This window comes from Arachis stenosperma, chromosome 1 (genome assembly GCF_014773155.1).
Source record: "Arachis stenosperma cultivar V10309 chromosome 1, arast.V10309.gnm1.PFL2, whole genome shotgun sequence".
NCBI lineage: Eukaryota > Viridiplantae > Streptophyta > Magnoliopsida > Fabales > Fabaceae > Arachis > Arachis stenosperma.
In genome coordinates, this window is record NC_080377.1 from 120,217,152 (window position 1) to 120,230,576 (window position 13,425).

Genomic DNA, 13,425 nt, shown 5'->3' on the forward strand with positions numbered 1-13,425 from the left:
AACAAGAACCTGAAGAATCTTCATCATAACGGCGTCCTCAGACACCGAATCAGTTTTCTCGAGTCAAAAATCTGTGATGGCGGTAACAATGGTTTCCATGACTTCTTTGGCACCGGGAGTCCTTTCATCGAACACCTCGAACTTGAGGATCTTGAAGATAGAAGAGAGGGCGACGGCTGTGGAAAGGAAAGAACGAAGGAGAGAAATTCTTAAAAAATTATGATTTTTTTAAAAAAGTAAAGATATTCACATTTGCAATACAAAAATATTAAAAAAATATGTAAAAGAACATTTTGTTTAGTATGAAAAATAAATATTCTGATACTTAGCAGAAGAAACATCCATGTAAATTTTTTTACTTTTTTTTTTATTTTTTAACTAATTATTGTGCTCCTAGGTTAATAACTTGTGAATCTGTGGAAAAAGCAAAACCCTTATTCTTCTCTCTATAGCCAAGTCGTCGCAGCCACCGAGAGTCACTACATCCGCACCGCACAACGTCCGTCCGCGACACAGTCAGAGAAAAAGACTGGCAGAATGGTGGTTCAATAAAAGTATGAGATGGACAGGAAGGATAAATGACATCTATTTGGCACGCAAGGAGAAGTATGACCGGATCCATCTGTTTGCTTTTATAAGGTATATTACAAAAGGAGGGACATTAAAGGCCATCAAGGAGATGAATGAAATGCAATTAAGGAACAAAAAGATCTTTGTGGGTGAGGTTAAGTACAGGAGGAGGATTGATGTCCGAAAAAAAATCACTACGCACGATGAAGATGTCAGAGAGCCTTCTTATGGAAAATAAGAAAAAATCAAAGAAAAGAATATTGAGGTGAAGGAGAAAGAGAGAGTTGTCTTGAAACACCATAGAAGTGAAGAACTAGAAATTCAGAGAGAACCGTTGGAGGTGGGATGGGATGCGGTGGTAATGATGCCACATGGGCTACGGGAGGCAGAGCATGACAAGGATAGAAAGGTATTTGCTGTTGAGAATTTGGATGAGTGACATGAGAATTTTTTGAAGAACTCGAACGGATAATCGTTTGGTGTATTCGGCAGTTATGGTGAGTGCGAAATCTATGGGATCTCAAACAATCAGCAACGAAGCAATCTCTGAAAGAATGGAGACTTGGGAATACGGGGATAAACGGAAAGAATGGGTTGATCTGGTGTTGAACAAAAGTTCAGTTGGGGCTGAGTTGAAGCATATAAGGCCCAATATGTTAGTGGGATGTGGCGGCGAAGTGGGTGTGTGGTGCGACGGAGAGTACGTCATTGTGCGTTTTAAAAGGACTTCCTTGCTGGCTGCTGCGGGTGACGGTGAAGAGAGGGGCGTGGCTGGTCATGGAGTTCGCGGGGTTAATGCCACGGTGAACAACGTTGACGAGGCAGATCTGTGAGCAGTGTGGAAGTCAGTTGCTAGTGGCGAAGGTGATAATGTCCATGCTGAACTTGATGGCGTGGAGGGTAGGGAGGAGCGTGAAGTCCCTTATGCACCCGACGAGCAGAATCAAGCCAGAAAAGAGATTGGTGGAGGTGCGGAGAATTGTTCGAACAGCACAGCGGGAAAAAACATTCCACCAAGTGTAGTTAATGAGATCTACGCTAGTTTGGACGAGAGTGGTAAGCAGCATGTTGGCATATGTCTGATGATGGGCGATGCAGTGCAAGATTCAGATTTAGAGGATGAGAATACAGTGGTGCAGAAAATTGGGTTGGATGATGAAAGGGTTGTAAAAAACTTGGAAGATTCGGAGGACTCGGAGCAGCAGTAAAACTAATTAAGATGAACACAGAGGAAGTTGGGATAAAGATATGGCTGAAAATAGGGCTGTTTGAGATCTGGCTGTCGAATCAGGAGCTATTTTATATGACGAGGATGAGGACATTATGGCTATTCTCTAAGCTTAGAATGAAGTATTGGCACAAAAAAGAAGGCAAGCAAAACAGAAAGAGAAAGCAAGAAGGTGCCGCCCTGAAAACCGAAATAAGGTGTGTAATAAAGTTTTTAAATGATTTTAGTTCGTGGAATATGAGGGGTTTAGGGGGTGTTAGAAAGTGAAAAATGGTAAAAAAAATTTAAAAGTAAACATAATGTGAATATATTAGGATTGATAGAGACAAAGAATGAGGTGATTTCTAAGTTTGATGTAGTGCAATTTTGGGGTAATGATGCGGTGAGTTTGGAATTTGTGGGATCGGAAGGTGCTTCTGAAGGTTTATTAATAATATGAGATGTTATGATATTTAGGTTGAATAATTATTACAAAGGGGAGAGATGGTTGTATATAGAAGGAGAATTGACAAACAATAATTCTTATTTGTGCTGTTTGCTTGGTGTATGGTGCGCATACAAGGGAAGAGAAGCTTACTGTGTGGGAAGAGTTGAGTTTTTTATCGAAAATATGTCAGGTTCCTCTTTGCTACATGGGTGTCTTCAATGAGGTTGTGTAGTTGGACGAAAGAAAATGTGCTAGTGTGTTAACAGCATTATCGAACTGGTGGATATAGAACTGAATGATCGTAAGTTTTCGTGGTTTCGGGTGGTCAATCGTGCAGTCAAATTAATAGAATATTGGTGAGTTTGGTTTCATTGTTATCATTTGGAGCACTTGGTTGAAAAGGAATGATAGAATTTTCAGAAATAAAAAATCCGTGTTGCAGGAGTAGTTAACAGGTTGATTAAGAGTTACAAAGAGTGGAGTGATATTTGATCTTTTGGAATGTTGATGGCTTTTGTCGACGATGATTAGGAATTAGTTTATTTTATCTGTTTAGTACTTTTCTGTTGAGACGTTGATGCTCCACCTTGTTGTATTGAGCTTTTTATTTCAAAAAAAAAGAAACATCCATGTATATTAACTTATTTATCTCTTTATCCTCCTTCTCTCTTTAAATGCCTAAAACATGATAAATAAAAAAATAGATTCAGAACCATCCAATTTATAAAAAAAATATTTTAATACTTAGTATAAGCACTATTCACATAGAAATTTTAGATTTTCTCAGAGACATTTGACTAATATCCTTTTATTCCCTAGTGATATGACCAGTAAGCATCAGTTACGAGTTATAGCTCGGTAACGCTTAAGATCCGATCATAACCGATGATTTCATCATGGCCATAAACAACCATTTAATCAAATAACGTCAGATTTACAATTAATCCTCCTCTTAGGAGTTACAACCTAAGGAAAACGGCGAACCATTTACACTAATATAAAGCAGACAAGAAAGACCGAGAGAGGTAGGTCACTTCCCTAAATTAAGATCTATTATCTACTTTACACTAACTTGAGTGTCGGAGTGCCTTTGCAGGTACCCACCCTCGCCGTTCATCCCCGGCCGACGTATACCTTGGTCCACTCTAGGAGTCCACCGACCTTATCAGAGGACGAGCTATACCTCGGAATAACCAGGCAAGAACATTTGGCGCCCACCGTGGGGCCCGAACAACCTGAAATACCATTCACAAAGGTCCCAAAACACCCTTAAAATACTACCATGGCTGACGTTCCTCCCCCGACCCCATCTGAGCTCCTGCGGATGGTGACCGAGCTTCAACAAGCAAATCAACAAATGGCGGAGGAAAACCGAAGAATGCAGGAACAAATTGCGCAATTGGTTACTGATCGGCTGGAACACAACGATGATCATCATAACCGAGAGGAAAATCATGAACGTCGATCAATGCCAACCCATGTTTCTGAAACACCCCAACGGGAAGAAGAGGAAGCCCACCAAACAGAAAGGTCCCAACCAGAGGCTGAGGAAGAAGAGCGCGACAATTCTGCCGGCCCGTTCACGGTCGACATTATGAATTTCCAGCTTCCCCGACAGTTCACCCTGCCGACCACTCTGACCCCATACGATGGATTAGGAGATCCAAAGCAGCATATTAAGAAATTCCGATCTATTATGATTGTTAATGGTGCATCTGACCCTATTTTATGCCGTTGTTTTCCATCTTTTTTAGATGGTCCTGCACTTGACTGGTTTTGCTCTTTGCCTGCAGATTCAATATCGCGTTTTCAAGAGTTGGCAAAGCAGTTCGAAGATCACTTTGCAGCATCTGCAATATACCTGCACGATTCTGACTACCTGACGACCATCAAACAGGGCCCACAAGAGAGCCTGAAGGACTATATCACTCGTTTCACAAAGGTCGCCATGAGGATCCCCGACCTTCATCCTGAAGTCCATCTCCATGCAATTAAGAGCGGCCTCCGTCCGGGCAAATTTCAGGAGACAATAGCTGTGAGTAAACCGAAAACCTTGGCCGAATTCCGTGAAAAGGCCAAGGGACAGATAGATGTTGAAGAACTTCGGCAAGCCCGCAAAACAGAAAAGTCAACCGCAGTCAAGGATGATGATAAGCCCCTAGATAGTAAGAAAGCATTCAAGCCAGTTCCCCGTTATGAGTCATACACCCAGTTCAACACAAAGAGAGATGACATTATTAAAGAAATACTCAACTCCAAATTAATCAAGCCTCCTCGTAAAGCCGGCGCTTACCCGGAGTCCAAGACTGTTGATAAATCCAAATATTGCACCTTTCATCAGAAACATGGGCACACAACGGATGAATGTGTGATCGCTAAAGATCTCTTAGAGCGCCTCGCAAGACAAGGACATCTCGACAAGTTTATCGCCGGGCGTATGCAGAAGAATGCAACCTCGGCTTCCGACCTTGCAACAGCAAGTCCCTCATCAAAAGAAAAGGATAAGACACCAGCCCAACCCAGAGGAATCATCAATTGTATTTCAGAAGGATATGCGGGAGGCGGACATACTAGCTCGGCCCAGAAAAGAACTTATCGGGCCATGTTGGCCGTCACAGATGCCCCTAAAGTTTCTCAGCCGATCCAAGATTTCCCAGAAATGACTTTCGGTTCAACCGACTTTAATCATACCGATGCTAATTATGACGATCCAGTGGTGATTTCTATCCAGTTGGGGGATTTAATAGTCCGCAAAGTACTTCTCGATCCCGGAAGTAGTGCAGATGTCTTATTCTTTACCACGTTTGAAAAGATGAAACTAAGTAACAAAATTTTGCAACCATACCATGGAGACTTGGTCGGATTTTCCGGGGAGCGAGTCCCTGTTTTGGGTTCCGTGTGGTTACAAACCACACTCGGTGAGCAACCATTATTTAAGACACAAGACATTCAATATCTTGTTGTCGACTGCTTTAGTCCTTATAATCTCATATTAGGTAGACCATTTTTAAATAAATTTACAGCAATCGTGTCTACAGTTCACCTTTGTGTTAAGTTCCCTGTGCAGGATAATTTAGTGGCAACCATACATGGCGACCTCCATGAAGCTCGGCAATGCTATAATACAAGCTTGAAGCCCATCAAAAGGAGCAACATGGTGCAGGTCAACTCCATACAACCCGACCAACCAAGTTTGACAGAAATCGACCCAAGAGCCGACTTTGAAGATCGGCCCATGCCAAACGAGGACTTAACAAAGGTGGCCCTGACCGAGGACCCCGCCAAGTACACCTTTGTGGGGACATCAATCAGTAAGGAGGAGAAAGAATCACTCATAAAGTTTTTGCGACAGAATGCCGACTTATTTGCTTGGACACCTGCCGATATGCCCGGAATAGACCCATCTGTTATTACCCACAAATTGGCAATTAATCCAGAAGCTCGCCCAGTTTCCCAAAAGAAAAGAAACCTCGGAGCAGAAAAACGCCTTGCGTCCCTTGCCGAGGTCAAAAAGCACATTACTGCTAACTTCATCAAATAAATCAGGTTTACAACATGGCTCGCCAATGTTGTTATGGTAAAAAAGAGTAACGGTAAGTGGCGCATGTGCGTCGATTTCACTGACCTAAATAAGGCATGTCCCAAAGATGCTTATCCTTTACCTTGCATTGACACTTTAGTTGACAATTCCTGCGGTTATGGTTCGTTGAGTTTTATGGACGCATACTCTGGCTATAACCAGATCCTCATGCATCCATCTGACAAAGACAAAACTGCCTTTATAACTGAATATGGTAATTACTACTATAATGTTATGCCTTTTGGTCTAAAGAATGCAGGTGCGACATATCAGCGACTAATGAATAAGGTCTTTGAGAACCAAATAGGTCGGAATATCGAAGTTTATGTGGACGACATGGTGGCCAAGACCATGGTCGGCAACTCTCATATTCATGACCTAGCCGAGATTTTTGGGCAGATCCGACGATACAACATGAGACTGAATCCTGAAAAGTGTGCGTTCGGTGTTCGCGGAGGAAAATTCCTCGGATTTATCCTTACCAGCCGAGGAATTGAAGCAAATCCTGAAAAATGTCAGGCGATCCTTGATATGCAAAGCCCAAAAACAATAAAGGAGGTTCAACAGCTAACAGGACGACTCGCGGCCTTATCCAGATTTCTGCCCTGTTTGGCATCAAAGTCTTTTACCTTTTTCCAATGTTTAAAAAAGAACACAAAACATTTTGAATGGACTGAAAGCTGTGAAGCCGCATTTCAAAATTTAAAACAATTCCTTTCAAAACCACCTGTTTTACAAAAGCCAAAGCCTAATGAGCCATTATATATATACCTGTCTATCACTGATATGGCAATTAGTTCTGTCCTTGTAACAGAAACGCAGAAAGGTCAACAACCGATCTATTTTGTAAGTAAATCACTGCAGGGTGCCGAGCTTCGCTACCCAAGGTTGGAAAAGCTGACGCTGGCCTTAGTCTTCTCCTCAAGACGACTCCGACCATATTTCCAGGGGCACACCATCATCGTCAGGACCGAACAACCCCTTCGGCAAGTCCTCTCAAAGCCGGAATTAGCAGGCAGACTTATCAAATGGGCCATTGAACTTTCCGAATTTGACATTCAATACCAACCGAGAGGATCCGTCAAATCCCAGTACTTAGCCGATTTTGTGGCCGAACTTACCCAACCAAGTATGGATGAAAAGAACTCGGACTGGAGCTTGTTTGTGGACGGAGCCTCAAACCCCCAAGGGTCAGGGGCAGGAATATTATTAGAAAGTCCTGAAGGTATCATCCTCGAACATTCTCTCCGGTTCTCCTTTAAAGCTAGTAATAACCAAGCCGAATACGAAGCCCTTGTCGCCGGGCTCAGGTTAGCAATTGATTTACACATTACCAGCTTAAAGGTTTATTGTGATTCTCTATTAATAGTCCAACAGGTAAACCAGGTCTTTCAAACTAAAGATCAACTTTTATTGAAATACTTAGAACTTGTACAGCAGTTGGTAAATAGCTTTCAAAAAATAGAAATTTGCCACATTCCCAGAGACCAAAATCATAGGGCTGACATTTTATCAAAACTAGCTACTACACAGTCACACACAGCAACATTATTACAGTCAACTTTAGAAAAGCCGAGCATATACATCATTAGCACTTTAAACGCTTTCAATGAGACAAGTTGGCAACTACCTTACATACAGTATCTAAAAGAGGGTTCTCTTCCAAAAGAGATCTCAGATAAGAAAAGGTTTCGACGACAAGCTTCTTTCTTCACATTAATAAATAACACTCTGTATAGGCGGGGATACTCCCGACCACTTTTGAAATGTTTGGACAGGAATTAGGCCGATCTTGTGTTAGCCGAGGCTCATGAAGGAATATGTGGCATACACTCGGGGGCAAGAAGCCTGGCACAGAAAATACTTCGAGCCGGTTTTTACTGGCCGAGTCTGTGGGAGGATAGCAGAAAGAAGGTCAGAACTTGTGACCAATGTCAAAAGCACGCACCGATCATTAACATCCCAGCCGAGCAGCTTCACCAGTCTGTAGTAAGCTGGCCATTTAACCAGTGGGGGATTGACATCCTCGGCCCGTTTCCCACTGCACCTGGGCAGATAAAATATTTGGTAGTCGCTATTGATTACTTCAGCAAATGGATTGAAGCACAACCCCTGGCAAGAATCACATCCTCCCAGATGATATCCTTTGTTTGGAAATATATCATATGCCGATTTGGAATTCCTCGGCATGTTGTTACAGACAATGGTCGGCAATTTACCGATCATAATTTTAAAGATTTTTTGCAGAAGCTGAGGATAAATCACCATTTCTCATCGGTGGAACACCCACAATCTAATGGCTTAGCTGAAGCCGCCAATAAGGTCGTCTTGCACGCTTTAAGGAAAAAGCTCGACAACGCCAAGGGGCTCTGGGCCGAGCTAATTCCAGAAGTATTATGGTCATACAATACTACAGTACATACATCGACTAAAGAAACCCCATTTAGATTGGTCTATGGATCCGAGGCTATGATTCCTCTGGAAGTCTCGCAACAATCCTTACGAGCACTAGCAGAAAATCATGATCAAGCTCGCCGAGCAGAGCTTGACTTAATAGAAGAAATTAGGAGTACAGCAGCCATTCGTCACCAGGCTCTACAACAACAACTAAGTCGAAGACATGCCAAACGAGTTCAACCAAGATCCTTCAATATCGGAGATCTGGTGCTGAGGAAAACTGAAGAGGCTCGCCGACCATCCTCCCATGGAAAACTTGCAGCAACATGGGACGGATCCTACCGTATACTCGAAGTCCTCGGCAGAGGAGCTTACAGACTAGAGCATTTGGATGGTACTAAGATCCCAAGTACATGGAATGTCAATTCTTTAAAGCAATATTACAGTTAAGGCACACCAGAATGCTAGTACTCTTTTTCCTCGCTTGAGATTTTTCCCAAAAGGGTTTTGCTCAAGGAGGTTTTAACGAGGCTAGCTTGCCAACATTAGGTTATTGAGGTACTGTTTTGAATAAAACTCATTTACATTTATGACATTTTGGTAGAATATTATCTTTACATTAAACTCAAGTTCAATTTGCTAAAAAACATCATGAGGAAAGTTGTAATCAAATTACAAACCACTCCTCTTAACAGACAAAGCAGATAATATGCAAAGCCATATTAAACATACAGTCAAAAAATCCCTCTCACGGGTATCAGTATTTGGTAATTAGGGTCATACAGAACCTAATTACAAACAGCAGTTAAACAGAATAAAACGGTCATAGACCATCATCCTCAAAATAATAACAATTGAAGATTACACAAAGTAAACTAGTTAACTAAGTTATCCCCCCCTTCTTCAATCACCTCTTCATCATCAACAAGCTGACCATCCCGAATCACCTTACTCGGGTCCATAGGTGTAAAGTCACCATCAGGCATAAGAAACTTCGCCTGAGTCACAGCACGTTCGAAACCTTCAGCAAAGGCATCAAGAATATCACCCTCTCTACCTGCCTCAAACTCCTTCATTTGCGCAGTCAGATCAATAACCCTTTTATTTATCTGTTCCAACTCAGTTTCTTTCTTTTTCAAAAGCTCGGTAGCCTTCTCTTGACTTTCTTTCTCAACCTTCAATTCCTTTTCCAGATCAGCAACATTCTTTTTTAGTTCAGTAAGGACTAGTTCTTTTGAAGTCAGCTGTTCTCTCAAAACAGCACATTGCTCAAGCTCGGTAACAATTTTTTTGTGTTTCTTTTCTTGACTTCGGCCTATACAAGCCAAACGAAAACCCAAGACCTGAAAATTATAAATTTCACAGTATAAATACAAATATTTTGAAGTAAGATAGCTCAAACAGAAAAACTAACCTGAAGAAACTGATCAACTCCCACATCTCCAGCTTCTTCAACCCGTGCTATATCTGAAAAACATTGAACAACCTCGTCCGCAACAACATTGAAGGGAAACCCCCGATCCCAAACAGATGAGCCATCTCCGCAATCATCAAAAGCATGGAGCTTATCCTGTTTTACAGTAAAACTAGATAAGTCCTCAAGTTGAATCACACCTTCTTTGCACTGTTCCCCCGCAGTAGCAGCAACCTCAGTTTTCCTCTTCTTGAAAACTATCCCTTTCTTCCGAGGAGGGGGCTGATCAACCTCACCCCCAACGTCCATCTTATCAGCATTCGAAGATGAACCTTCAAAGTTCTTGGATTTAAACCGGGCCCTAAGGGTAGAAGCTGACACTCCCGGGAATTTCCCAGCTGCACACAGATAAAAAACAATCAATTAGAGAAAAGATCATTCAGTCCTAAGCTACTCAAAACAAAAAATAATCCAATGACCTCACCCAAATAATTCACCACAGCCGACTTGTTATCTTCCAAAGGAAGCAATTCGGAAACAGATATCAATCCCCCCTTAGCTACCATTTCAATCAGAAAAGATATAATACACTCATTCCGGCTAGATATCAATTCAGGACCTAAGATCTGTTGCGGTTGGCAACACCAGTACAAGGAGAATTTTTCCCCAAGATTTTCATCTAAGTAGAACGGGAAATCCTCGTCCATGGACTTAACCTTCAAAAACATTTCCTTGAAATCTTTGAAGGAAGATTTATACAATTTGAAAACTGAAAAACCTGGTGTACTGTTTAAATTTACCCACAACCCTTTCCATACCCCCTTAGCTTGAAATAAGGAAAAGAAAAGCTCCAGTTCTGGGGTAACTTCCAGAAAGTCCATTAAAATCTGGAAACACTTTATGAACGCCCAGCCATTGGGATGAACCTGTGATGGGGCACAGTTCATCTGTTTCAGAACATCACATTCAAACTGACTAAACGGAAGTCGGACCCTTAACTCTTCTAAGACACAAGCGTACATAAAGAAATTTTCGAAATCCTTTTTTCTGTGAAAAACACGATCAGAACGAATGCATGGCAGTAATTCCAAACGAAAGCCAGGTTTCACTATTCTAGCTACATTAACTCGACTAACGCTATCCTTATCCACAAACAAAGAGGCCCTTATTTTGACATCCTCATCCACCCAGTCGTACAGTTCTGCATCCCCAATCTTGGGTAACGATTTCATATTTTTCTCACTCATTGCTCTTGATTGACTCAGAAGAATAGAAGAAAAGAAAAATCAGCAGAAAGGCGAATGTTACTAACCTCTAGAACTCATAATGTTTAAAAGATCCTGAATAAAACCCTCCAATGTGTCGCAGGAAGAAAAATGCAACCCATTCAGTTGCTTAACTCTTTCAGTTTATGCTACACATCAAATACCATTAAATGAACCGCACTTTCAACGGTTACAATCAAGTCTTGGAACTTGCACCTATCTAGGAAAAATAATAAATTAACACTCTACATGTATCGAGACTTAGATAATAATTACAATGACCAGTCTTTTCAGTTACTAAAGGTAACTTTGAAAGAGATATGCTGATCTGGGGGCACAGTGCACCGAGCTATAACTCGCCTATCATAAAAGCTCAACCTATCTCTTTAAAGTCAGGTCAAGCTTGGGGGCTGTGATATGACCAGTAAGCATCAGTTACGAGTTATAGCTCGGTAACGCTTAAGATCCGATCATAACCGATGATTTCATCATGGCCATAAACAATCATTTAATCAAATAACGTCGGATTTACAATTAATCCTCCTCTTGGGCATTACAACCTAAGGAAAACGGCCGACCATTTACACTAATATAAAGCAGACAAGAAAGACCGAGAGAGGTAGGTCACTTCCCTAAATTAAGATCTATTATCTACTTTACACTAACTTGAGCGTCGGAGTGCCTTTGCAGGTACTCACCCTCGCCGTTCATCCCCGGCCGACGTATACCTTGGTCCACTCTAGGAGTCCACCGACCTTATCAGAGGACGAGCTATACCTCGGAATAACCAGACAAGAACACCTAGCATTGTTGTAAGTTAAATCATGTGTATTAATGTTTTCCCAACATTATCACTTATACCAAATAGTGATATGTTATGTGATTCATCAATAATACATTTCGATGTGAAGTTAGGTATATGCCTAACAAATATTCCCCCGTTAATTAAAAAAGGGGAAACAAAACCAAATACTATAGTTCAACAATCGTATGCGAGTCACAAATATAAAACTTCAGCGAGAATGATAATATAATCCCTTAAAAATATTCTCATAAATATTCGGGTATATATATATGTACCTACCGATTTTGGGCTTTTCAATTTTTTCCAATTAAATACTCTTTGATCTGATGTCCAATCTAAAATTTTATCCTGAAATATGATTAAAATAATGGTAAAAAAAAACTCCAATATATTCTACGCTAGTGCATGTACCCACTATTTCCTTATTAGTTCATCTTTTATATGCTGTTTTATTTTCCCTTTATTTTCTTTTTTTACAAACATATATATTATTTTAAAAAATTTCATTCTCTTTATTTTTTTGTTTAAACTCTAATCGTCACTCAATTATATAACGTAATATTTTTTAATTATCAATCCATAATAATTAAATGTAAAAGAAAATAGGAAAGCCACGCGACTAAAATTGATCAATAAAGTGAAAATATACTGCAATATCAAGGTTTTGAAAAATGTTTAACTTAATTAATATTTTATTTAGTAATTTAAAAAAAGTTTAGTTAATATATATATATAAATAAAGATTTAAATATACTTAATGTATGAAATGTTCAAGAACCATATAATATATACTTTTATTTTTAAAAAATATTTTAAAAATATTTATAAAAAATTAATTATGTTAAATATATATTAAAATTAACCATTAAAATAAATACTAATACAAATATATATTAAAATAAATTAAATAAATATATTTTTACGTATAAATATATATGATTAATTTTAATATATAAATCATATTTTTATTAAAATAATAGATAAAAAGATAATTATTAGCTTTTTATATAAGCAATAATTTCAATCAAGATTGGTATAATATGAACTGATCACATTATGACATCCACTTCGTCCGGTTACAATTGGACCTTCAGATTAGCAGAATACTAACAGTACACGTGTCATATCCGTACTTGGTTTATGAATGAAAGGAAACAGCTACTGATCCTCGGAATTCGTCGCTTTCTTCCTTGCATCAATCATATGATTATCAAAGATTTAATTTGGTTTCCTAAATTTGATTGGTAATTTAGTTAACCTTTTTAAATTTAAGTTATTTAATTTGGTCTGACAATAATGTCTATAAAAAATGAGTTTTCAGTGTATTACTATCATTATATTGTTAACATATACAATGCGGATTATTTTTAAATAAATAAAATAAATATTTTAATTACGTAATTTACGAATATTTACTGATTTATATTATATTATTTATTTTATTTACAGTATAAATAAGAAAAATATAAACATATATAATTTATACTGTAAATGAGATAAGATACAAACACATGTCAACGTATCACATTTACACACCTATTATGACACGATTTTTATCTCATTTGTAAAGTAAACAAGATAAGTAATATGGAGTGTCTATAAATAAAACTTGTTCACAGTCTCCCCAACACCACTCTGCACCTACTAAACCCTCATTTTTTCCTTTATCGCACAGTTTTCTTAATATTTATTAGTTCTCTGGACATTATAACACACGCAGAAACATCAACTGTTTAAAT

General features: G+C 39.3%; 1 protein-coding gene across 1 annotated transcript; it reads left to right on the forward strand.

Moving 5' to 3' along the window:
- Nucleotides 1-3,507: 3,507 nt before the first annotated feature.
- On the forward strand, nt 3,508-5,766 carry LOC130932783 (uncharacterized). The gene has a single exon (XM_057862199.1). It carries the CDS (start codon nt 3,508-3,510, stop codon nt 5,764-5,766), a length of 2,259 nt encoding a protein of 752 aa, XP_057718182.1.
- Nucleotides 5,767-13,425: the final 7,659 nt, after the last annotated feature.

Excerpts from the sequence above, each read along its gene's own strand:
- LOC130932783 (XM_057862199.1), top strand. The coding sequence starts at position 3,508 with ATGGCTGACGTTCCTCCCCCGACCCCATCTGAGCTCCTGCGGATGGTG.